Below are 27,026 nucleotides of genomic sequence, written 5' to 3' on the forward strand. Positions count from 1 at the left end.
CATTGCTGATGAATCTGGCAGCGTCCGCAGAAAGGCCTGGGACCGCCCATCGTTCCCCAAAATCCGCCACGCCAGAAGAAGGAGAGAGCCTGACTGAATCAGGGGATGCGGATTCTGAAGCGGATCTAGCAGGAGATTCCACTTCAGAGGAAGAAGGAACGGTACTGCACAGGCCATTTCCAGGAGAACCGGGAACCACGGCTGAGCCCTCCACAGAGGAGCAATCAGAATCAACTCCGTCTGATAGCGTGTCACGTAAGCCAGAACCCTGGGGATCATCATGAATGGGGGAAACTCATAACACAGGGACTTCGGCCACGGTTGAATGAAAGCATCCGAGGCTAGAGCCTCCGGATCCGGCCTCCAACTGAAGAACTGGGGAAGTTGTGTGTTGAGGCGGGACGCAAAGAGGTCGATCTGACAAGGGCCTCAAGCCCGAATGAGTTGGCTGAACACACGAGGATGGAGCCTCCAGTCGCTGAAGTCCTTCAGATACCTTGAGTTCCAATCCGCCACAAGATTGTGGCAACCAGGAAGGTACTCCGAAATAACCGTGATCCTGTGTTGCAGACAATAATGCCAAAATTCCTTGGCAATCTCCGCCAACAACTTCAACCGAGTCCCTCCCAGTTTGTTGATGTACAGTACTGCTGATACATTGTCCATCCGGAGAAGTATGCAGCAGTTGGACTGAAGAGGTGATAGGCAACTGATCGCGAAGGAACCCGCCAGCAACTCCAAACAGTTGATGTGTAGTGAAAGTTCCTGGGGAGACCGCTGACCCCCCCGTTGAGATTGGACCGCAGCGGGCCCCCCAGCCCCAACGACTGGCATCCGATTTGATCACTATTTCCGGTGTGTGCTCGGCCGAAGAGTGCTCGGCCGAAGAGTGCTCCGCCATTCCAGGCCTCCATATGATCCAGCCACCATTGCATCTCCGACTTCGCCTCCTCCGAAAGAGGAATCTGATCCGAATATCGGAGGCCTTTCTGAAGATGACGAATCTTCAGACGCTGCAACGCACGCTAATGCAGCGGAGCCGGGAAGATCGCCTGCAGGGAAGAAGCTAAGAGACCGACAACTCGTGCCAACGATCTCAATGACACAGTCTGACTCGAGATAACGGAAGTCAATTCCCGTTTGATGTATTGAATCTTCTGATGGGGCAAAAGAAGCTGACAAGTGAGGGAGTTGACCCTGAACCCCAAGAAATCGATCACTTGAGTAGGATGTAGTACAGACTTGGGAGCATTCACCAGAAAACCGAGGGATTGAAGAAGCTCGACAGTCCACTCCAGATGGGACATCAGCTTGATTGGACAATCCACCAGAAGGAGAATGTTGTTCAAATAAATGATCAATCGAACACCGCGACTGCGAAGCGACTCCACAACCGTCCTCAACAGTTTCGTGAAGCACCAAGGTGCTGACAAAAGGCCGAAGGGTAGAACCTGATACTGATACCAAGTCCCCAGCCAAGGAAACTGAAAGAAGCGGCGATGCGGACGAAAGATCGGAACAGACAGGTAAGCGTCTTTGAGATCTAGACAAACCATCCAATCCCGTTCCCACAGGAGATCCCTCAGCAGATGGATGCCCTCCATCTTGAAGTGGCGGTAGACCACTCCCGCATTGAACTCCTTCAGATTGAGTACTAACCTCGATCCTCCTCCCTTCTTTTCCACAAGGAAGACCGTGCTGACAAACCCCTTTGGATGACGCGCGGTCGGCACAATCGCCCCCTTCAACACAAGCGACTTGAGTTCCTCTGTGATGAACTCTTGATTTTGCTTTGAGAAACAAAGGGGAAATGGAGGATGGGACTGACGCAGGGGCTGATAGAATTCGATTTTGTACTCCTGAACTGTCTCCAGCAACCATGCATCGCTGGAGATCAAGCACCAATTGTCTAGGAAATGGCGAATCCTGCCCCCCAGAACAATACTGCATGCAGGAATTAGTCTCACCTGAAGTGGCGGAATCTTGATATCCGCCGGAATTTCCACTGGAGCGTCCTTTCTTATATTGGCCACGACCTTTCCTGGAAGGGTAGAAATTGGAGCGATGGGCGTAGCCAGAATCCTGCTGTCCTCCTCTATTGGACTGATACCCTCGTTGAGTGGGTGGTTGTTGACCATGGCCGGACGAGCGTCCCCTGTATCGTCCGGCCCTGTTGAAAACCGGAAGCATGGCCCGCTTCAGTGACGCTTGGGCTTTGTCAATGCTGCTAAAAGTACTGACAAATTGTGTCAGCTCTTTCAAAAAAGGCTGTCCGAAAAGCAGGCCTTGAGCCACAGCCCCCGACTCTGATGCTGAAAGCTCCTCCAGTTTGGGATCTAGCTTGAGGAGAATAGACCTACGCCTCTCACTAGAGAGCGCGTAGTTGGCGTTTCCCAGATGGCAAATCAGCCGCTGCGCCCATTCAATCAATTCATCTGGGTCCACTGTGGAAGAGGATTCCTTGGCCACGAAGCCAAGATCTAAAATTTTTGTAAGTGGGCCAAGGAGATCCAAAAACTTTGTCCTGGCAATCCCGCCAGGACCGATCCAAACCCTTCTTAGGTTCCTTCGCAAACTTTTTCAAATAGGTCACCATGGTGGGGTCCACCTCTGGTGTGTCCGCTAGGTTATCTGCCAAATCAGGTCTGGGACAACCTGAGCGCAGACGTGCACAAACCTCTTTATCAAATGGTTGACGGATATGTTGCTGCACATACTCCGCCACAGCAGGGGAAGGAAGCCACGCAGTGGAATGCGGATGCACAATGTCAGCAGGCTCGAAAGTTAATACAGGAGGATGAGTAGGGGCATCCACAAAATGCTCTTTGCACTTTCTCTTCTTTGGCGGCGGAGGAAGAACCTCAGAGGATGACGATGAGTGTTGGTCATCACTGTCCGCTTCAGCCGCAATGGTCTTTGATTTAGAAGAGGATAAGGTTTGAGCCAACCTGCGAAAATCAGAGGCATGTGGGTTGCCAGGAGATGACGTTGTTTTCTTTGACGCAGGCACCCAACCCTGCTGTTGCACATACTTTGTTTAAATGGCGCTTAAGGGGCGTGATTGCGCGTACAAGCGCCCTATTCATTGAGTGTTGAACCCCTTTGTCAAGTGCCTCTACCAAGTCTTGTTCAAGGAACTCTGGCCCCTCCTCCTCATAGTCACCTTCTGTAAATGTAAATGTAAATGTAAAGGACACTTCTATAGCGCACCTATCACTCCAAGGAGTATCTTGGCGCTCAAACAACAAGATGACAAGGTTGAGGGAAAGAGATCAACTCGATGGAGAATGCTTTACACTTTACACTAATGCTCTTCAGGCCACATCTGTAAGAGAAAACACCCAATTTTTTAAAGCTTTCCTAAACTGAGTTTCGTGGGACAATGACCTAAGGTAAGATGGAAGCTCATTCCAAGCCCTAGTACCCAGGACGAACAGAGATTTTCCTCCTTTGGTAGCCAGAATGAATCTAGGGATTATTAGTAGGTTCTGACTAGCAGACCTCAGGCAACGGGTGGGATGGTACCGTTTAAAACCGTTACACAGATATTTGGGCCCTTGCTGTTGAAAAGCTCTAAATGTGATCAACAAGATCTTAAATAGGATCCTTTTGCCAATTGGTAGCCAATGCAGCGCTTTAAGCGCAGCTGACGCAGATGACTTACGGGGCCAGCGTAGCACCAGCCGGGCAGCAGCATGTTGGACCATCTGTAGCCTTTGGAGTACAGACTTATTGACTCCAGCATATAGGCTATTACAGTAATCCAGCCTCGAAGTTATTAAGGCAACTGCGACTGATTTTCTGGCTGACAGAGGAAGAAGGTCAAAAAACTTCCTCAGAGATTTAATTATGTGGAAACACATACCAGCTACGGCCACCGCTTGCTGTTTAAAGCACAATTGGTCATCAAATTTAATGCCAAGGTTTCGAGCAGATAAGATGGTATCAGGGCCACCAGTTTTTCGGGGAAAACAGATTTTGATTTCCGTAAGGCAAGATCTCCGTCTTTCCAAAATTGCATTTGAGGTGGTTCTCAGTCATCCATTTAAATGTGGCTGTTAGGCATTTTTTCAGGGTTTCCTCCACCCCAGGCAGTTCCCCATCCAGTACCAGGATAAGCGTCATCTGCATATGATATTGTACTAATATGAAATGAATCAATTAGCTCAATCAGGGGTACCATGTATAGATTAAAGAGGACAGGGCTTAACCTCGCGCCCTGAGGGACCCCGGAGCTGATGACCTTAGCTTCCGACTGGAATTTGCCCAGAACTGTAATTTGGTGTCTGTTGTTTAGAAAGTTCCTAAGCCAACCCAAGACTGTCCCTCCTATTCCTGCGGCCACCAACCGGTTCACTAAGATGTTATGTGAAACCGTGTCGAAGGCTGCCGACAAATCTAATAAAATCAGGACAGCCTTCTTTCCCTGGTCTATGGCCATTCGAAGGGTCTCTGCTGTGAACAGCAGGGCAGATTCTGTAGAGTGTTTCGACCGAAACCCTGACTGGTTGGGATGTAGGATGTTGTTCTCCTCCAGAAAGCTCGTAAGTTGACTGTTAACGAACTTCTTCATCGTAATATTATGATTAACTCATTGTACACTGGGAGTGTAAAATTAATAATGCCCACTAGGTGACTGAAATATCCGGTTTGCCAATGACAAAATTCTGAGGGAGTGAAAAAACCCTGCAGCAAGCAAGACAAGGCAGTGAAAACTGCACCAAAATAATGTTGGAGGGTGGAGGGAGGGCTTGCTGCTAACAAATCTCAAAGGCGCGAAACCAAGCGCAAGTCAAGTCAAGTCAAAGAATTTATATAGCGCGCTACATACCCAGAGGGTCTCAAGGTGCTTGAGAAGGGGTGGGGAGTTACTTGTCAAATATCCGCAGACAACGCGGCAGACAGCACGAGCACAGCGCTAAAGAAAATAAGCACAATACAGTCAAATAGTAAGTAAATGGAAATAAAGAACTTATCTGGCTGCGGAGCAGCAAAGAAAGAGGAAGTGGGATTGTCTTCATGGCTATTTATATCACAGACTCTATGGTTGTTACCCAAGTGTTTCTGGGTATTGTAGTTTTACATGGCTGCTGGGCATTTCTAAATAAAGAAATGAGACTAGCATAATCAGAGCCTCCTTTCCTGAAATAGAATTGGTGCACGCTCATCTGAAGACTTTAAATAACTGACTTCAAAGGGTGTGCGCGTCACCGCGCTGAAAATTCGAGTAGCGTTAGTGCCTGACAAGATGGCGGCACGTAAATTCATGTTGTGTGACCCTGGTGTGGACGTAGAGGGTCACGTGAGAAAAACGCTGCAGCAGGGCAAGAATGGAGCTGCGAGGAGAATCTTGTGAAGATTCTATTCTCCAGAGTACGTGTGAGGTAGAACTAAGCGCTTGCGATGTGGCGGTTGAAAGTTTATTGAAAATAGAGCCCAGAGTAAGGTTGTTTAAAAATAAATAGTTTGGCCTAAAACCTGCTGCAAATTGTCCTCAGGCTTGAAAAGGTGGGGCGCTTCACACAAGTCAGAGTACGTTCTTCTGTAGTCAGTTAGGAAGTGACCGGGAAGTGCTGTGAAGTGTGCTGCAGGCATCCTGATTGCCGCCAAATGTAGAAGGGTTCTTCCGAATAAGAAGCACACTTAAAGAGAGGATGCTGGAGTCTTCTTTATTCAATACAGCAAACAGCACAGTCCCAACACATCAGACAGATTCAGAGGTCTCTGCATAACTGCCGGACCCCGAACCCTCAGTTGGAACTCCCAATGCATTCCACCCCTACATTCCAGCAACCATTCCAGTGTCATAGGAATGAGAACACAACAGTTACCCATAATCGACGCAAGTGAAATAGGAGTCTAAAGGCGATTTCATCAGCAATGGGCCTTACCCCCAAATCTAGGCACAACAGTATAAGAGGAGTACTGAGAGGAAGACCAAACAGCTGTCTGGTAAATGCATTCTCTGTCTTTAAACTGTTTCCAAGAAACTTGTGCCCCCTGAATTTAAAATTCCTGCTAGCTTCCGAGAAGGTGGCATAGATATTTTTCATTAGTTCCAAAAAGAAACTAGCAACTTTATTACAAGTCTCCATAGATGCTGGCATCACTGCTGTACCGTGCTCATAATGACATGTTGAATTTATTGCTTTTTTGTCACTGAGTAAAGATGTTTGGGCAGAATTTCCTAAAGTTTGAAGATGCGGTCTCTCTACTGTGCAATATTCTTCTTTCCTTCGTAGTGGCAGTAGTAGCAGTAGTGGTAACAGCAGTATTTCTAAAGAACACATACAATTGTATGAATACACCATTGTTTTTCTTCGAAAGCCTCTAAATTATATATTGTTTCACAACTGTGCTGACTTTGAAAAATCTCCCACCCCATTGGCCAGTGCTGTACCATACACTATTGTCATGTTAGTCCGGTCTATCTTGGTTTTTACCTGTTGGTCTGACTGTGAATCCCTGAACAGAATAATGTAATTTAATCTCCCCTTCGAGTTTCAAAGTAGATTTATTTTAATGTGTAAAATGATTGTCAAACTACTTGTCAAACTACTTTTTCACATCATTATCTCTTGCTTGCAGGTCAGTTTTGGAGCATTAGACCCTGCATTAAGTGACAAAGTGAGATTTCCATCCTTTTATCGCACTGTCGCGAATGAGCTCTCCCAGTATGAAGGAATCGCTCAGTTGTTACAGTATTTTGGCTGGAGCTGGGTTGGGATCCTGGCCACAGATGATGAAAATGGGGTGAAAGCTGTGCAAGGGTTAAAGATGGCAATCACCAAGCATGGAGGCTGTGTTGAGTTTTCATATATGTTTCCCAATGAAATCACTACAGTGGGTCATATCACACTGAACCGGATTTTGAATGACTTCGGGAAGACCACAGCCCAGGTGATGATTGTCTACAGCACAGGGACATCCTTGGCACATTATCTTATGCGCCGTGAGTGGTTATTATTCCCTCACAAAACGTGTATCGCTTCAGTGTCTTTCTCCTTTTTTGCAGACTTTAGTTATGGAATGAAATTGAGAGTATTCAATGGGACACTATTTTTTTCAGTTAAAGAAAGGGAAATATTTGGTTTGTTGGATTTTCTCCACAGTTTAAGACTTTCAAGCTTTTCAGAAATTGAAGATCTGTCGGACCTATGGCAGGAAATTTTTGACTGCAGATTGATGGGTAAAAAGGAATGGAAGCTTCTTAATAGTGACTATATGCTTAATCTTCGAATTTGTTCAGGGAATGAGACTCTGAAAAGTCTTACATCACCCGTGTATGGTGTCTCAGACTTTCGAATCTCCTACAGCATGTACACAGCTGTCTATGCCTTGGCACACTCACTACATAACATGATCTTTTCTGATTCCAGACCAGCAACTGCTAGTACTAGTGGGCACCAACATCAGGAGATGAAGCCCTGGAAGGTAAACCTTGTTTCACAATGAGGCCGACATGCCAATCCCCCATTGTTGAGAGTTATTGAGGGGTTCGTGGGGAGCACTCCTGATGTGCTTTAGTTTGTCCTGCTATTCTACCGGTGCTGTGACTGATAAGGGGCGTCACTCCTTTAAATCTTATGTGTTTAGGCCAACAAGGTTGTCAGACCAGTCACGCACTGTTCATTTAGTGTTATCCCACACCTTGTTACTCTTCACAACGTAATCAAAAATTCATCTAATACTTTTCATTGATTTATTATTCTGTTCAGTTCTCAGTATAATTCATGTTTTATATCACATGTTTGTCAACATACATTTTTCATTATAATCACAAAATGAATTCAACTTGATAATCACATATGCTATGAGTAAATCACAACCACATTTATAATACATAACAAATCTTGATCACATGCCCGAAGCATTTCGGCACTATCAGTGCCTTCCTCAGGGGATATCACTAAAAAAAGAAAATGAAAACCATGATGTTAAACGTGTACGGTCATGGGTGCTCATATTGTTCAGATTGTCAATCTATTAAATCGTACCTTTTAGTTGTACTGACTCAATGTATGAGATCTGTAATAAATACATATCATAATTAATTTATATGTTCCTGCGTCTGTGCCTCAGAGGGAATATAACCAATAGTTATTAGAGGTCTTACCAATACTTTACTGAGGTCGATCGGCGTGTGTGCTGTAATTCAAAACACATATAGAAAATTTTTCAGACACTGTGTATTCAATTTGCCAAATTGAACGGGTTGATTGTCTTATATGGGAATCCTACCTGTGGTTGAAAGTCTTTACTTTATGCATAGATGACGAAAAAAATGCGGAGTCACTTACAAATTATTTCTTTGGTCACAAAATTGGCTGGTTTAGGTCAGTAACCAATGGCGCATTCCTGTGATTATGTTTGTCCCGATGTATCTGCAAAAAATAAGGTACAATGCAGATTGAGATCAAAGATGCCTGTTTCTCCGTTAAGATTTAAAAATCGCGGCGCATGATGTCGTATGCGGAACATGTTCATGAACAATTTCATGTCCGTTGTAAAAACTACCATTTCAGGGGTCCGTCAGACGAGGTAACCCTCGCTTACCTAGGATCCGGCTGTTTAGTGTCTTAACTGGGGGTCTCCGTGTTCCTTTGCACGAACGCGCTATGCGTTTCAAAAGATAATAATAAACCGGCAGATGATTGCATAGTTACTAACATATTTACATTTATACTCATAAACAAATTGACATGCATGTATAAGATTAGGATTAAGATTTTCCGTGTTGCCAATAATATTGACTCTTGCTTAATAAAACCCATTGTGTGTCATGATTGACCAATACATTTTGAGAAATAAACCCTCTGTAAAAGACTGCATCAGATGTTATTGTGCTAATGATTATTGATTAATTGTATCCCTCTGCATATATGTGCTTGACCTCATGTTGGTGTTAATTTAGAGGGGTCTATGATGTTCATGAATAGCATGCTAGATCGTATCTGTCATTAAGCCCAACTGGCCTCATTGTTTTCAAAGTTGTGATCCAGTACAAATCTCGCTGTAGAAGTTTCTGTCTCGTGTCTATGCCTTGTCTGGGTTCCACTTTTTCATTGATCATGAACCGTAGTTGTGAAATGGAATGGTTTTGATCCTTCCAATGTGTGGCCAATGGAGATGTTAACGATTGATTTCTGATTTTGCTTTTATGTTCTGTAATTCTGGCTTTAATTTTACGTTCCGTTTTGCCCACATACATTTTTCCGCATGGACACTTGATCACATAAATCACATTCTGTGAATTGCAGTCGCTTGTGTGTCAATTCTAATTCAAAATGCTTTATTCGGTTTGTACAACCATATAGCAACATACATAAATACAATTTCAAATTCACATTTATGTAGGTTTTAAATGATAAAACAGTTTAAATTATATAAATATCTATACACCAAACCCATTTTTCGTTATATTATTATACAAAGCATGTCTCATTTGAGTGCAAAAAGGCTATTCAGTCACTATAAACATTGTAGCAGCAACTATTATAGTAAGAAAAGTTTGAGCAAAAACGCTAGTGTAAAGTGCAAAATACCAATCCTATCGTATACATATGGTAGTTACGACAGGTGTGAATATGCAATATAAAGTGCATGGCAAATAAATACATATGTAAACAGTTTGACTCAAGCGGTAAATTACACACAAAATAGTACACATTCATATTATAAAAATCATATTATGATTCATTTCCTTAGTGACATACATTTTAAAATGTAGGTAGCCACATAATAACACACGTCTGGGGTAGCTAAATTAAAGTTGCATCGCGGCTCTTGTATTGCACATGTTATAGTTTAGAAACAATTGCTTCAGATAAAACTTTCTAAAACCAGTATAAAAATTGCAAAATAGTAAAAAGTGGCAGACGCTCTGTATGGATTTTCCATCACATGGACACGGACATATCCCAGGTTTTTTTGCAATGGGGAAATCCATTAGGTGGTGAACTATTCTCAGCCTCAGACGCGCAAGGACAAAGCGATGGGAATCAATACTAACAAATGTAAGATAAGAAGATAGACCTGTGCTAAGGTTATATTCCATATATAAGTTAAAGGTACTTTGCAGTCGCTTGTGTGTCTTAGTTTGATTGGTTTCCCAGTCGTTGGGTGGGTAAGTATGTTTGTTGCAGTGTATACAGTTCTGACACCGTGTTGTTCCTTTGTTGTTAATCTCGTTTCCGACAGGTGCTGGTCGTCTTAATTCTTCTTTAAGATTCCTGCCTCTTCTGTATGCATGTAGAGTTGTGTCTTTAAACAATCCTTTAAAGTCTGGTTCATTGGATAGTAGTTCCCATCTCTGGTTGATGATTGTTTTGATGGCTGTGGATTGTGTAGTGTATTTTGACACAAAAACCATTCTTTTGTCAGTTGTTCTGGTTTTAGTTTGTAATAACTCTTGTCTGTTTAAAATCGAAACTCTCTCCTTACTCTGGTTTAACACCTCTGTAGGATATCCTTTTTCTTTGTATTTAACAAGATGTTCCTCCATTGTGGTCTGTCCTATCTGTTGATCTGCACATATTCGTTTTATCCGAATCAGTTGTGAGTATGGCAAGTTCTTTCGAAGGCTTCTTGGGTGAAAGCTTGAGTAAAGCAAGGCATTATTTCGATCTGTGGGTTTGGTGTATAATCGGGTCTGGAACCCAGTGGAGGTTTTTGTTATTGTCACATCCAGGAAATCCATCGTAAGATAATTAATCTTGTAGGTCAACTGTATTCTTGGGTTAACTGAGTTAAGAACTCTAATCATTTGTTCTAGTTCTCCTGTGGTGGCTTGCAATATTAAAAATATATCATCAATAAATCGACAATACATCTTGATGTTCTTCCAATTCACAGTGTTCATCAGATTCTCAGCTTCAAATTGGGCCATAAAGATGTTTGCGTACGCTGGCGCCCCTGAAAAGCCCATGGAAGTGCCTGACAATTGTCCATAATGCTTCTTATTCCATTCAAAATAGCTGTTTTGTAGACAGAATTTTAACAACTGTCATAAGAAAACTTTGTTAGCCTGTAGTTCCTCCATTTGCAAAAGGGCCCATTCTGCAGCTTCTAGCCCAGCCATGTGGGGTATGGACGTGTATAGTGCTACCATGTAAATGGTGCATAAAATCCAGTGTTCCTGAAAAATCTTTAGTAGAGTCTGTCAGTTTGTTCAAAAAGTCAGTTGTGTCGCGGATATATGATTGCCATCTTTGGACGAATTGTTGCAAAAAATAATCCAAATATCTTCCGAGGGGATCAAAAACTGACCCGCACCCCGAGACGATTGGTCTGAATGGGGGATCCTTTAAATCTTTATGAATCTTTGGAATCATTGCTGCCACAGAATCCATGTATCATGGTTGTTGGAAGGAATACATGTTATGTTTCCCCAGTTTAGTATCAGACTTCCATCAAGTCATTCTCTCAGTTCATTAGTAGTGACACATTATTGATATATCTTTTCATCTCATTACTCCGTAATTTATCATGAACTACTATTCAAGATATATGATCTTCTTTTCCTAAAGACCAAACCTTTTTTGATTTAATTGATCTACAGAAGATATAAAGGTGATCAATGCCACCTATTCAGAAATGCAGGCACAGTATTGCAGACTGCTGTCATGTTGTGATACTGGTACTTCAATGGGCACAGTAGTGTGCTCACATTCTCTCACATCCTCTGTCGCCATGTGTTACAAAACATCTACTACTTGTTTAGGTGGTCTGATGGGGAGATAAGGGCCAATAATGACTGTAGGTAGGTTTTCCATTCTGAGACAAAGAAAAAAAGAGAGAGGACAGAGAGAGCAAGAGTGAGAGAGAGAGGAGAGTGAAAGAGAGAGAGAGGGAGCCAGATGGAGGGAGAGACAGAGAGAGAGAAAGAGAGAGAAAAAGAGACACCAACAGAAGAAAATAAGCAGTGATGTGGGTAGAAAGAGACAGTGAGGGAAAAAATGTCAAGCGAGAGAATCTCTGTGTGCTTATAATTGAAGGACACTCCTTCTCTGTTTATCTATGTTTCAGTGCTAGTTACCTTAGCTGAGTCTGACTCAGAAAGTATGCAGCACCTCACTGTATCCTCTTAACTCAGTGGCTTGTTTCTAGCTGTTGGGCTCATTCATACAATGTCACCCTCACATTCAGCAGAAACCAGTTTCCTGGGTGCCATTACAAGGAGCCCCCGAACCAGGTTTTGCTTGTCATTTGCACACACTGAGGTATTCAGAACAAGCAGCAGTCGCAGGGTAGGACGGGGACAAAAAAGGGCCTAATCACCAAATTAAAAGTGGGCCCATTAGCAAATCAGTTAGCAAAAAAAGTAACCAGCGTTCGCAAAAGTTTCAAAGTTGTGAAGACAATCTGTATATGAATATTGTAAGATATGGAGACCCTAGACATCTGTGCTTGCTGCAGGCCATGTTTGTGGTAATATAAGAGAAATCAGCAGTAAACACTGGCCCACCAGACTATAAAATACCCACAGACAGCCGAACAACAGCCCATACACTACCTTATCGAACCAGCCCTTCAGGCACTGCCAGATTCCCTCATAGGCCAGTCTCACCCAGAGCAATACTGTCTGGCAGATGAACTTCGTGTTACAGAACCTGAATAAATGCTGAACTTCTGCCAAACGTTTTTGCATCTTGATGGCACCATAACTTCCATTTCTGTGTACTTGAAGTACCCTGAAACACTGGACACAACAATCCTCCAGATTGGTCAAGGGAGGACTGCATATTTGGATTGCTTTAAAAGTAGCAATCTACATGTTAAGTGACAATACAATTGTTCCTCTCCACTACAGGAATAACACTGAGTAGAATTACACCCAACTAATGTAAAACGTTACACGGAAGAAATGCTTTTGATTAATCATTAATTTTTATTATATATATACACATACAAAAGATTGAAAAATATGTTGGTAATAAGTTAGGTTTTTAGGATCTCATTAGGAGTGTTCCATAAAACTATGACCCCTCTCTTTGCACAGAAGACACAATTAAAAGAATGTCAAAGTTACTGGGTGCAATGAAGTCTGACCCCTTCAGATTTAAAGTTTGACAGTACAAACAAGTTGCTATTAGCAATTAAAAAAAAAACAAAATACTGAGACAATCAGACTTTGGTGCAAATGAAATAACACCACCATAATAGTCCCCTTATGCAAGGCAAAAACGTGGAAGAGCCCTTATAAATACCAGGTGTCATTATATAAATGTAAATATATTTATATAAATAACACATTCCCATTGCATATTCAGAATCTGGGCCTAGTCATCTGTACAATAAATCCTTAGATAGTCTCGAGGTGTGGACCATCTAAGGATTATTCTTAAATATGAAACAGAATCTGATTGATCAAGGAAACATATTCTCTGATGAGTCTTTAGAAAAAAGAAGTAATCTGACTGAGTGATTGCTAGGCATGACATAAAAACCTTTCAACAAGAGTGTAGACAGAATAACAACCGCAGTGCCAGAGATGCTGGAGCAGTTAAACTCCAGCTCCAGTATGATAAACAAATGTTGTTCACAGCCAAGACCTGAATCCTAAGGCGAAAGATTTTGCACTCCTCAAAAGTATTTAAACATTAAGACATTCATTTGTCTACAAAATAATAATATTCACCTTACTAAGAATTCTACAATGAACTGTTCCATGATTCTATGTCAGGATCGATGGCGAGGATTATGCTTTTCCTTGTTTTCTTTAATATAAACCAAACACACAGCAGCCATTAAAGGCACAAGCAACATTTCCCATGAACACTAGGGAAAAAACAGCAATCATTTCAGAGTCCTTCTTTAATGTCCTTGACCAGGCTCCCATACCATCCTCTGTCTCTTCCTGTTCCTCCTCTTTCTTCACAGCTCAGCAACCGGTTAAGTGGGCCCTCTTGTGACTGCAATTGGGCAGTTGTGAAGAGTGCGAGGGCTCATTGTATGGTGGAATCGCATGTTTAATCCTGCGCGTCTTGTATTTCTTTTGCAAATTTCCTACGTTGGTCGCTGGACCACTAGTGCGCACCTTACGGAACTTTTTTGCATCAACACAACTGCGGGGTGGTCCGCCACCCGGTAGGGGGCGCTAAGGAGTTGCCTCGACATCCTGGCGCACATCTCCCGTTTGGGAATTCAACCATGCTCCGCTCGGCCAGATGCTGCTCGGGCCTCCCCATCTGCCCGGTAATCGCCCAGCAGAGAATTGGGTCTGTATATTCATTCCCCTTGTTTATGCTGAAGTGACCCCTTCGGGGGCAGGTAGTGGTGTGGGGCACAGTCGCATTAACACCTTAAGGGGTCAGTATTGTTTAGGCCAGACTGGCATAGGTGGGGACACCTCTGTCATGGGCAGCAGTACCCTGTTAGCACTGAGGGTGTTTTAGGTGTCCCTAGGCATGCGCCTTGAAATTGTTTGCCTTACTTGCCACCCATACTAGTCTGGGGTTTCACCCTCAGTCCAAGGGTGCTCGCGTTGGGCATGTGCCTCACCTTCCTGGCTTACTCAGGGTGTCCGAGGGTCTGCAGTAGTGTTCAAGCTTCATGCCTTTGGTTTTTGCCCTCCCACATTCACGTTTAGGAGCTGCCCTCCTTCCCTTACCATAGAACAAGAAAAGTACGAGGAGGAGGACTACATGGCCTACCTCTAATGGGATGCTGAGTTCTATGAGGTCAAGGACACCTCGATCAACAGGGCATTAAATTACCTGATGGCCCGTATAGAACAGAGATTGTCAGAAAAATAGTGCAGAAATGAGCCAAGATTGCCCAGTCTGGTTGTGCCCCATCCCCTGCCCTGGGGAAGGACCCTCAAGAGGATGCAGGAGAGGGTCCGCTGCCCCCCAAGAGGTGTGAGGAGAGGGTGGACAAGGACACGTTTGTGAGTCTGAAGCATGCTTATCTGGCCAAGACATCCCCACTGGAAGCTCTGAATGGGCCTACCCATGCCCGAGTTGGTCCCATCTGCCACAATTCCCCACAATCTCAGGAGGGGACTCCCCAGAAGAGTCTGATGAGGAAGCAGGTTCCTCAAGATTTTGGTGGCAAATGGGTCATCCAAAGCCTTCACAGATGAGATGTTGGACCCGAATGACATTGTCCTCCCAAGGATGACTTAGTGGGCGCCAGCTGAGAAGGTAGCTAAATATGTGGCAGCCCACTTCAGGACAGCACCAGAAATCTGAGGGGATTTTTCCATCAGGGGAAATTGGTCACTGCAAGAGCAGCACCTACACATAAATTACATAGAGCTCCAGGCAGGGTCGTTTGCGGTCCGATGCTGGACCAAGGACCTGATCCAGTCCTCTGTGCTCTTAAAGAAGGACAACATCTCAGCGGTGAGATATATCAATCACCTGGGGGGTACCAGATCAGACGCCCTGGCAAACATGACGAAGGAGTTCTGGAATTTCTCTCTGGACAAACAGGTGTCAGAAACAGCAGAGTAACTCCCAGGTCGGAAACAACCGAGTGGCGGACTGGCATTCCCAGTACCTGCGGGATGCCAGTGTTTGGAAGTTGTACCAACAAATTTTCCAACTGCTGTCCGACAGGTGTGGTCCTTTTTTGATCTACATGTTTGCTTGCCACCTCGATCACCAGTTGCCAGGGTTTTTCAGTTGGAGGCCAGACCAGATTTCACCCAGGACTGGAGCCGAGAAAGGTGTTAAGCCTTTCCCCCGTTCTCGATGATCAACTGGGCATCTACCCTGGTTCCCAGGCAGAGGGCAATTGTGGTACTGATAACACCACTTTGGAGGTCAAAAGTGTGCTCACTTTCCTCACATTCTGACGAATCCAGACAATGAGCTCACCATATGGTGGTGAGTACCATTGAGTTGGGTAACAATAAACTTATTCATCACATAGATACCCCGTTGGGGGTGAACATGCGCTTTACAAATACAAATGTTATGTTTTGACAAGGTGCATTACACCTCATGGCGTAGCGGATTACAGGCAGTGGTGGAGACTCCCAGGTCTTTTGAGCCAGGCTGAGTACCTGCTGTCCAGAGCCTGGGCAGACAGCACAACAAAGCACTATAGGTCCTCATGGATGAGATGGGGGAAACAGCCATTACAAAGCGGCTGTTTACCTGCATGTTATTACATCACATGTGCGTGTAACAACGTGTAGCCATTACTACGCATGCCATTATATTGCATGTGCTTTTACAATGCATGCGATGTAATGGCGATACACATCCTTGTGAGGAAACGAAGGCTGTTCAGTTTCCTCACAACGATGCGCACCATGCACCGCCCCTCAGACGCAGGAACCATGAGAGAGGAACAATGAGGAGAGAGATGTAAGGAGGATTTGGCTTGCAGTGTTTTTTTTTGTAGGGTTTAGGGTAGTGTTGTAATGTTTGTGTAGTGTAGGGTTGTATTTTAGGATTTTGAGTAGTGTCAGGGGGTCGTGCAGGGTAGTACTTGAGTTTAGGGTCTGGACTGGGAATGGGGGGAGGGTTGTGCTGTGGGTAGTGTTTTAGGGCCCGATTCGCAGAATTAACTTAAGACAAATCCTAAACCTACTACCATTTTCGTATTCACAGAAGGCACTTACTCATTTTGGTGTTCACAGAAGTTAGGACTCCTAACTTTAGGACTCCTAAATGCCTTCCGTGAATACCGAAAGTCTTAAAATTAGAATTTTTCTCAATTTAGTAGTAGTATAGTTAGGACTCCTAACTTTAGGACTCCTACATGCCTTCTGTGAATAACGAAAGTCTTAAAATTAGGACTTTTCTCAGTTTAGGAGTCCTAAAGTTAGGACTCCTACCTTTACTACTACTGAACTGAGAAAAATCCTAATTTTAAGACTTTCAGTATTCACAGAAGGCATTTAGGAGTCCTAAAGTTAGGACTCCTAACTTCTGTGAATACCGAAATGAGTAAGTGCCTCCTGTGAATACCAAAATGAGTAAGTGCCTTCTGTGAATACCAAAATGGTAGTAAGTTTTGGATTTAGTCTTAAATTAGTTCTGTGAATCGGGCCCTTAGGGTTTAGGGTAGTGCTGTTGTGTTTGTGTAGTGTAGGGTTGAGTTTTAGGATTTAGGGTTGTCATATAGTTACTGCTTACCTATATACCGTGTTAAGTTAGCATGAGCCTATTAAATGTTTAAACGCCATTTTACCTTTTGCTGCTTCTGCACACGACACATACTTGTTGCTTTAGCTTTCAGCCTAGAAGAGCGTTGTGATTTATACGAGAATAATATGTTATTGCTCTGATAACATTGCTTAGTGTTATTGTAAGGTCTGATCTTCGCACTTTCCTAGACATAACATAAATGCAGCTGCTGCCAAATCTGGCTTTAGGCGCGTTTTATATTGCTTTGCTGAGAACACAGAAACACACATGATGGTGCTTCGCATGCTGGTGGAAGATGATGTGATCCTCTGCCACTGAGAGATTGAGGTATGGGGTCGCCCTGCTAAAGCCCAAAGAGAAATTCTTAGATATAATATAATATCCTAGTTAGGGAGGGTGAGATATAAGCATGGGCGGAAAATCCGTTACGCTCGTGGATTTTGTGGATTTTCGGTAAATTCGCAATCCGCGAGATCCGCGAATTTCCCGCAAAATCCGCATATTCGCACGCAGCGGATTTTTTGCTGCGTGCGGTGTAAGTTCGCAATTGCGAACTGGTACAATACCCTCGCAATCTGGCAGAAATCCTTGCGAACTGGCAGAAATCCTTGCGAACACAAAAAAAGCATTCATCAGGTTCAAAAGTTCAAACGCATCATTAATAACCATTCCCTGTAGTGCTTCCTGACAAGGGCCCCTCCAGAGTTCAGTTGCTAGTTGCAACAATTATATGACCCTGCTCTGACCCTCCCAGCAGGCTCATAAAATAGCTACAAGTAGGCCACAAAGGTCCTGGAAAAGAAAATTGCACTGCAACAGAAAGCAAATTACAGATAAGGAAGCAGGTGCCAGACTGGAATTTTAAAACAGTGACACATTAATAAATCAACCCCAAATTAATTCATGTCAGTTGAAGCAGGCAGGTGTGCTTGCTTTTCCCCCCATAATCTACAGTGATGATGAACCAGAGGGTGGCATTGATGCACCAGAGGATGGCATGGGTAAAACAGAGGGTGGCAGGGGTGAAACAGAGGGTTCTGGGAACCTGTGATGATGAACCAGACGTAGAAACAACATAATCGTGACCGTTGCGAGCCGACATGTAAGTTCGCAATTCCGAACTGGTACAAAACCCTCGCGAACTGGCAGAAATCCTTGCGAACTGGCAGAAATCCTTGCGAACACAAAAAAAGCATTCAGCAGGTTCAAAAGTTCAAACTCATCATTAGTAACCATTCCCTGTAGTGCTTCCTGACAAGGGCCCCTCCAGAGTTCAGTTGGTAGTTGCAACAATTATATTACCCTGCTCTGACCCTCACAGCAGGTTCATAGAATAGCTACAAGTAGGCCACAAAGGTCCTGGAAAAAAAAATTGCACTGCAACAGAAAGCAAATTACAGATAAGGAAGCAGGTGCCAGACTGGAATTTTAAAACAGTGACACATTAATAAATCAACCCAAATTAATTCATGTCAGTTGAAGCAGGCAGGTGTGCTTGCTTTTCCCCCCCATAATCTACAGTGATGATGAACCAGAGGGTGGCATTGATGCACCAGAGGATGGCATGGGTAAAACAGAGGGTGGCAGGGGTGAAACAGAGGGTTCTGGGAACCTGTGATGATGAACCAGACGTAGAAACAACATAATCGTGACCGTTGCGAGCCGACATGTAAGTTGGCAATTGCGAACTGGTACAAAACCCTCGCGAACTGGCAGAAATCATTGCGAACTGGCAGAAATCCTTGCAAACACAAAAAAAAAAAAATTCGCGAGAATTCGCGGATTTTGCGGATTGCGAGTTCGCAAATTTGCAAAATTCGCTAACGCCAGATTCGCAAAATTCGCCCATGCTTAGGTGAGAATCAGGTGTTGTTAACTCCTATTCATTTCAACATTTTAGCATGTTGTCACCTTTTGCATTTTATAGACTAGTAACTATACTGATAACTTAGCTTCTTATAATATGTTAGCTTGTATTATATAAGATACTGCGTTTGAGAACACTGCATTAGTAAATAAACATTTCAAATATGCACAAGTCCTCATTTACTCCATGTTCTGGTTTGAAATGATTATATAATGAAAGAGTGTCTATGTGTTCCACGTGACCTGAGGTATTCAAAGATCATGTTCTGGTTTGTCTAAACATTGGGAGTTTATTTCCAATGAGACACTGTAGCTAGCTAGGTAAGGGGATTTTGGTACTGAGGTGAGTTTTGGATCATCCTAATTCACTGAGGTTCCAAATCTCTATGCACAGTTCTATAGGAGAATGGAATCCCTCCTACAGGGTAGTGTCAGGGGATCGTGCAGGGTAGTGTTTGAGTGTAGGGACCGGACTGAGGGAAGGGGGAGGGTCGTGTTGGAGATAGTGTTTTTGATCTACGGTAGTGTTGTGGTGTTTGTGTAGTGTTTTAGGGTAGTGTCAGTGTGGTTGTGCAGTGTAGTGTTTGAGTGTAGGGACCGGACCAGGGGAGGGTCGTGCTGGGGGTAGTGTTTTAGGTTTTTAGGGAGTGTTGTAGTGTAGGAGTGTTTTAGTGTTTAGGGTAGTGTTGGGGGGGTCGTGCAGGGTAGTGTTTGATTGTAGGGACCGGACTGGGAAAAGGGTCATGCCGGGGATAGTGTTTTAGGGTTGTGTTCTGGTGTTTGTGTAGTCTAGGGTTTAGGGTAGGGTAGAGTCCCTTAACTTGCAAACTTTTACCACGAGTATACCTTTATCACGCATACCTTTGCGTTGTAATGGCAGGCATGGTAAAGGCATAGTTGTGGTAACATTTTGGGATGTAATGGCATGTAGCTAGACATTGCACAGTAATACCCGCATTGTAATGGCACCCGTGGTATTAGTATACAATGTAATGAGACATATTCATGAGATGGGTATGTTGGTGTTTGTGAAGGTAAGTGGATCCTGTGATATAATTCATGTCCTCAATTTCTTAGCAAGTCTGTTGAAAGAGTGATTGGCACACTGGTCAATAAATGCCGTACTGTCTGTCATCTCGGTAGGTCACTCCCTGGTGGAGGGTGCTCCAGTGGGCATACACCCTTTGTTTGCAGGTTGCTGCCGGGGATCCGTTTGTCTGTCCCTCCAGAACCGTGGTACACCTAGCTCTGGGGTGTCAATTTGGTTTTGAACGTATTCTTGTCACAGCAATCCAATCGGTTTTCGTCCAGGAAAGAGATTTCAGCAAAGTTAGAAATGTTGCTATGTCTCATCTCATGCAGAAGGGTTTCAGGTGTGCGAGCCTTGGATATAACGGCTAGAGTTTTTTCTTCTGACGGAGTGACTTTCACAATAAGTAGATGTACCAAGTCGAATACACACATGATCTCTTATCCAGCCTTCACCGATTCCGCCAAAATCTGTGTGGTAAAATGCCTTATGGCCTAAAGAGGGGTTACAGCGGATGTCGGCCCTCCAGGTAAATGACAACTCCTTATTGCACTCAGAAAGCCGTTCAAGGCGGTTTCTTTGCCCACGATAGCCCGCTGGGCTCGATGGGTAATGCAGGAGGCTGGTATTTACACAAAGGTCTTTGGGGCACATTTAACAAGGGGGGCAATGGCCTCAAAAGCGTTTACCTTGGGTGCATCATTAGAAGACCTCATGTGTGCAGCACACTGGTCTTCGGACTATACTTTTAAAAGGTTTTATTTGATACAAGTGCTGAATGTAGCCCAGGGGGTGGTAAACAAGCTTTGAAGGAGCATAATTCTCGCCTCTGGTCCTGACATAGAATGAAAATTGGCCTAGCTCTAGTGAAGGTAAGTTTCAATTCTATTAAGGGCACTGAGGCGAGGATTATCCCACCCAACAACCAGGAGGGATGCAGACCCACCTTTAAGGGAGTAAATAGTCTGATTTTCATTGACTGAATATAATATGACATAGTTGTCTGCGATTGATTTAGCAAGCTACGTTCTGCAATTTTATCCGACCTGATTGTTGCCACTGTTGTATGACGAGCTGGTCTTTCGAGTTACTGATGCACAGCATATTTGCAGGAAACTATGGGTCAAAACAGGACACATGCTGGGAGAGGATGGCGTGATTCACGTGAAGAAAGAGGAAGACCAGGAAGATACACAGGATGTTATGAGAGCCTGATCAAGGACATTAAAGAAGGTCTCTGGATTCTTTGCTGTTTATTTCCCTTGTGTTCTTGGGAAATGTAGTTTGTGACTTTAATGGCTGCTGTGTTTTTGATTTATATTAAAGCGAAGAAGGAAAAGCATAATCCTTGCATCAGTGTCCTTAATAGAATTAAAACATACCTTCACGAGAGCTAGGCAAATTTTCATTCACTTCAAGAATGTAACATATTCCACATTATCTCAAATTCTCTGATAACCACCTCATATCTGCCCCATAAACCCACACAGCATCTGGTACCCACCAATAGACCCCCATTTCCACCCTAGATATGGTTCTTAGGAAACAAAATGGTCTCAGATCCAGTCCCCTAACTATGTCTTCCCCATTTTGACCCTGGAATAACCCACACCTCTTTTTGTTGTGAATTACAGAAATGTTCATAATCTCTTTAATTTTGGGATGGTTTGCCAATTAATGCAAATATAGCTAAATTTCCCCCTTGTTAAAAAAAAGACTACCAACTTTTTTTTGTTTTTGTTTTACTTAAACTCTCTCTTATGCTAAGAAAGGCTCCATCTGAAAGAGCTTCTCTGCTACCCTTCTATCCAGGGAGGACCATTTTCATGACCCTAACTAGTAAGACCTGACAGCCTTAGGGTGTCTTCCTCCCTAGGTTGTCCCTTCCGCTTCCACTTGTCCGACCTCATTTGTGTTGGTATTAGGACTCTGTGCACTTTATCTATGCTAACCAGTGCTAAAGTACTTGTGCACCCTCCCCTAGACATGCTAATATTGGTTAATCCCCACCTAGCATATTTAAACTGTTTATAATTTCTTAGTAAAGTGGTAATACATGTACAGAGGGACTGTAAATTAAATGCTACTAGTGGGTCTGCATCACTGATTGTGCCACCCACATATGTAGCCCTTTAACCCTGTCTCAGGACTGCATTGCAAAGGCTGTGTGTGCAGTTTACATTTTCTTTTGACAGGCCCAAACCGTCTCTTTTTACACATATAAGTCACCCCAAAGGTAGGCACTGGACAACCCAGATCCAACAACAGACTATCTGGGCACTGAAGAGAGCATTGTGCCTGCCTCCTCTGTCCTTTGGTGCCACTATTGCATGGCAAATACCCGGAATAGGTTAAAAACACTTAGTTAATGTTAGTGTATCTGTTTTACTTTCCTTACATATATAAGGAGAATGAATGCTAAATCTTTATTCCTAGTCTTACTTTGTAAAAGGTAGTGACCATGGAAATGCATTTTAACTTGTGTTTATGGCTTGTATTCTTCATCTTATTAGCTGAATAGATTCTTACGGAAAATTCACTTTAAGACACCTTCTGGAGATGATTTTACATTTGATGATGCTGGTGATGTCCCGGGTCTCTATGATATAGTAAATTTAGTTGTCTATCCTAATGGAACCACCAAGGAAACCCATGTTGGCTCATTTGACACTACATCGACCGCTGGTCCTGAACTTGTCATCAACCAAAGCTCGATCATTTGGCATTCCATGGAGGATAACCTTAACCAGGTCAGTTTAAAAAGTCTGTTTCATACGTCTTCTTTCAACTAATTGAATTATACTCCAACATATTTTATTCCAACCTATTGCAGTTAAAAGAGATTTTATTATGCTATGCATTAGGTTGAGTCCTTAGTACACTCAGTGGTGGCTTCAAAGTTTGCATGTTAACATTGCTGATCTTTCAGGAGTTATGATATAACTAATTAATGCTTGAATCAATGTCAGATACTAATGATATGCACCGTCCTGAATTTTTTAGACCATCATTTTTTGTCCACTTTGCCACACTAAACAGAGATCAGACATGGTTTGTTTGTTGCACAAGATTGACATTCCTTTACAGTCCCACATTCGGTCTGCCTCACTGAAGAGACCAAAGTAGTCTGGTGCTATTCTGGTATTGCTTGTGATCCTGTTGCAGGGGAGCCAGCCTTGCAGTTTGGGCTGAACTTTTCTTATTAGAGAAGGTCTGTAGCAAAATGGATTCCGCCCATGTAATTTGCCCAAATGTTTCACTTTTTGGTCACCTGTTTTTTGGTCTTTACTGTGGGTTAGTCTCACTACTCGAGTTTCTCCCACGGTAATCACATGGTATTTGGAATGCACATGTGTACAGCAATTGTCCACCTTTTAAGATAAGGCAGCTGCAATGCAGCTAGAGTAAGGGGCACTGCAGTGATAATGTGTGTGCACATGTGTGTTGAATGTGCATGAAAAACTACTATCATGCGCAGCACAGTAATGGTGCACAGGTAGCCTGTCACAGAAGGAACTCAGCAGACATAAATGGTGACCTGGGGTAGGCCTTATTATATTGTTAGGCAATCATAGGCGAGGCGACTAGAGTTTAATAGTTGATCAGCAGTGTAACAGTATTAAACATACAGAGGGAAATCTACCTTAAATTGAAGTTTTCCTTCCTTGAGGTCTACAAAGTCCAGTGAGGAATCAAACAAGGGTGAAATGTGTACAGCAGGTTCAAATATGCAGGTCCCAAAAACCTACATGTACACCCTATGGGTCATCCATGATTGTCATAATTATTTAGCTCAGCTGAAAATCAGATTGGAGGCCTTTTGCCATACTGCTGGGCCATGACCCAGCAGAGTGACAAAAGGCATGGCGGTAGTATTACACACATATTAAGCATATAACCAATTAGAGTACAAAAACATCTCATGATACAAACATGAAACAAGATGGCATCAAGCATGATAGGCACATGCTGGCCGTTGAAACCATCCAGTGCATCACCAGATAGTATTTGCCCAATACCTGTCCCGTGAACTGCCGGCACTTGGCTTAGCTGTATGTGGCCATCTATAAGGGTGGCTGTTGCTGGGCGAGCAAGGAAATATGTGTTACAGGAGGTCTCCTTGAGCAAGCCTCACATTAAAGACTGGTCATCGGGGTACATTAGTTTATCTGAGGTCATCCAACCTCAGCACACGTTTTGCAGGCCTTGTCATCATTGAGTATCACAGGACGAGAGAAGAAAAGATGGTTTCCATTTGAAAGCAAAAACATCAATTCTGCAACACCACTGAAAGACAAAGCAGGGAAATAATAGACAAACTATTATAAATGATAGTTTACCTGCTACTTGGAAATGATCTCTCTGTGTGGTAAAACCATCGTGCAAGGAGCAGAATAATCTCAAAGAGTTCTTGGAGCATATGGAAAAAGAGCCTCAGAAGCACACTAGCATCCTTGGCTATTATGATAATCAAGATTATAACATAACTCACAATAAAATACCATAGGGAACCGAACAAGCAAAACCAAAACAGAAAATGGGCTCAGGTAAAAGCAAGTCTGGCATCAGGGGCAGGACAGGAATACACAAAGCAGCAATATAGATAAAAAGGCCAGGAAATATCAAAACTAAAAAAAAGGCAAGACCGTAATACACAGACATACAGGAACACAGAACACAACAGGGAAGATCAAGAAGAGTGCAGACAGGAGGCTATGATCAATGGCTAACACAGGAACAGAGATTCTGGAAAAAAGGAAAATAAACGTACACTACAAATTAGCCCAAAACAGAAAACGACCACACCTGTAGTGACAGTAGCAGGAACACAACAAAGGCCAAGGAGACTCAAGAGAAAAGTCAGCTGTGAGACGCTGCACTCTTCATTCACAGGGCTGAGATAACTGTAGGCTCGGGGGAGGGGGCAAAGGTTCACAGAGAGAGCATGGTGCGAGTAATGAACCAGGTGGAAGAATTCAGGGAATCCCCATTGAAGGAAAGGCTGACCTCTCACTCTAAAAAGGGAAAATGACTGGAACCAGGAGAAACTGACCAGTGATTAGGAAAGCCTGGAACAGATTATAGATCTGAGTAAACATAGAGAACTGTCCAGAATACAAATCTAAAAAGGTCAGTATAACTGTAGAGGCCAGGGAACAAGCTAGTGAACAGGGAACCACCACCAGCATGTAATCTGGGAAGGGTCTGAGGACAGTTGGAACTGCAAGGACCATAATGCAAAGGAACAGAAACTTTGAATAAGTGGTCAAATGAAACTAAGTATGGTAAGTGCTGATGTGTTTATTGGTAAATACTGATATAGAGGCAAGTTAGCAAAGGGTCCTCGTGAGTGATATCTAGTGGCAGGATGGTAGAATCCTGACAGTATCTGCCCAAAGGCATGAATGGCCAAATGCAAAGGAGAGTCCCAACAAGAAATATATTCCATAATGTTCCAACTGCCTGATGGACTTGTGGAATGCTGCAAGGCTTTTCTGAGGTAGGAATTTGGAGAATAGCAATGGCTGATCTGGATAGTCTTCTTTGAAAAATACTGGATCTTGCTAGGTTTCCAGATATCTTTAGGTAGCTGTTTCTTGGAACCTTTATTTAAAAGATGACAAGCTGAATCTTGAGACAGCAGATGATTGTCAAGTGGATTCTTTTCAGAATGCATAGCTAGAGACTTCATAAAGCCAAGACTGTGGCCTTGAATGGTTACCAGTGTTGTAAGGGGTACATTCATACTACCCAGGTTCTCTTCAGGCAAATACACTTGCATTATTGTGAGCTCCTTGGTACCCACGCATATCACCAGTGTCTAACCCAGGGTGGTGTGGAGTGCAAAAAAACGATGGTTTTGGGCCCAGATCTTTGGACTGGGATGAGTGTGTGACATTGATCCACATTCGGTCCATCACCTGTTGTGTTTGCATATTCCGCCCTAAGTGCGCTGGGGATGCCCAGACGTGGGTCCCAGGCACTCCACACCACTGGAGTCAAGCTAGCCGGGCTGATGAGAGGTGTTACCTCGAAACCGGTCCGGTCCTCGGATGCTTGATTCCGTTCTGGGAAGGACATGGCTTTTGTAGTTCGGACTGGACTGTTCCCATGGGGCACAGGGTCAGAGCTGATTTGCATATCGCCATTGTCTAACCCGGGGTGGTGTGGAGTGCAAAAAAATGATGGATTTGGGCCCAGATCTTTGGACTGGGGTGAATGTGTGACATTGATCCACATTCTGTTCATCACCTGTTTTGTTTGCATCTGAAGAATCCACCACCAACTCAACTGATAAGCCGTCTTTTTTGGCCGAGGGCCAATTCTCAAATTTACCACCAAACAAAACAATCCAATCAAAAGAAAGCACCTCCGGAGGGGGCAAACCAAAAAAAGCGACAGAAAATGAAAGACAGCAAAGGAATCCCAAAAAAGTAACTTAGTTGTAAACATCTCAAAAAGGAGCTTCAGCGCTGAAGAAATATGGGTACTGAACAAAGGGACTACTTTTGTTCCCACATACACATCCAATGGATTGGAAATCAAAATTGCCTTTTTCAAATTTATGCGCAGACTTAGATTAAAATGGTTCTTTTTCACCACTATGGCGGACCAAGATCAAGCCAAACCACCTGAGGTCTTCCGTCCAAAAAGCAAATTCATGGCTCCATTATCTCATAAAAGCTTAGATAATTTTGAAACGCTGGTCAGAAAGGATCTGGAACAGATCAAATATATCAGACTCAAGCATACTCACCAAACAAAGAAGGAGATACGCATTCTGAATGCCTTGAGACAAGACATCAATCTGACATTTCAACCAGCAGACAAAGGGGAAGCACTTGTGGCCATGGACACTTTGTTCTATGAGCAAAGTGTGAATTTTCATGTTAACACTGAGGAAACATACATCAAGTTGGACTCAGACATGACAAATGCATTCATGGAACTATTGGGATCCATTTTAACAAAAGCAGAAGACACAGGATTGATCAATGCTAACACAAGAACGTTCCTACAGATAA

At 43.4% G+C, this 27,026-nt stretch overlaps 1 protein-coding gene across 1 annotated transcript; it reads left to right on the forward strand.

Annotated features, from left to right (window-relative positions):
* The first annotated feature begins 2,909 nt into the window (after positions 1-2,909).
* On the forward strand, positions 2,910-22,793 carry LOC147726110 (extracellular calcium-sensing receptor-like). Its single transcript, XM_086963421.1, has 4 exons — positions 2,910-2,936; positions 6,589-6,952; positions 7,070-7,434; positions 22,515-22,793. The coding sequence occupies exons 1-4, from the start codon at positions 2,910-2,912 to the stop codon at positions 22,791-22,793; spliced, it is 1,035 nt and encodes a 344-aa protein (XP_086819547.1).
* The last annotated feature ends 4,233 nt before the right edge of the window (positions 22,794-27,026 follow it).

The sequence above is a fragment of the Lissotriton vulgaris genome, chromosome 3_1 (assembly GCF_964263255.1).
Source record: "Lissotriton vulgaris chromosome 3_1, aLisVul1.2, whole genome shotgun sequence".
Lineage (NCBI taxonomy): Eukaryota > Metazoa > Chordata > Amphibia > Caudata > Salamandridae > Lissotriton > Lissotriton vulgaris.

Coding starts and splice junctions, on each gene's coding strand:
- LOC147726110 (XM_086963421.1), top strand. CDS start 2,910: ATGGTCTTTGATTTAGAAGAGGATAAG. Junction 2,937..6,588: donor TTGATTTAGAAGAGGATAAG/GTTTGAGCCAAC, acceptor TCTTGCTTGCAG/GTCAGTTTTGGAGCATTAGA. Junction 7,435..22,514: donor AGGAGATGAAGCCCTGGAAG/GTAAACCTTGTT, acceptor TCATCTTATTAG/CTGAATAGATTCTTACGGAA.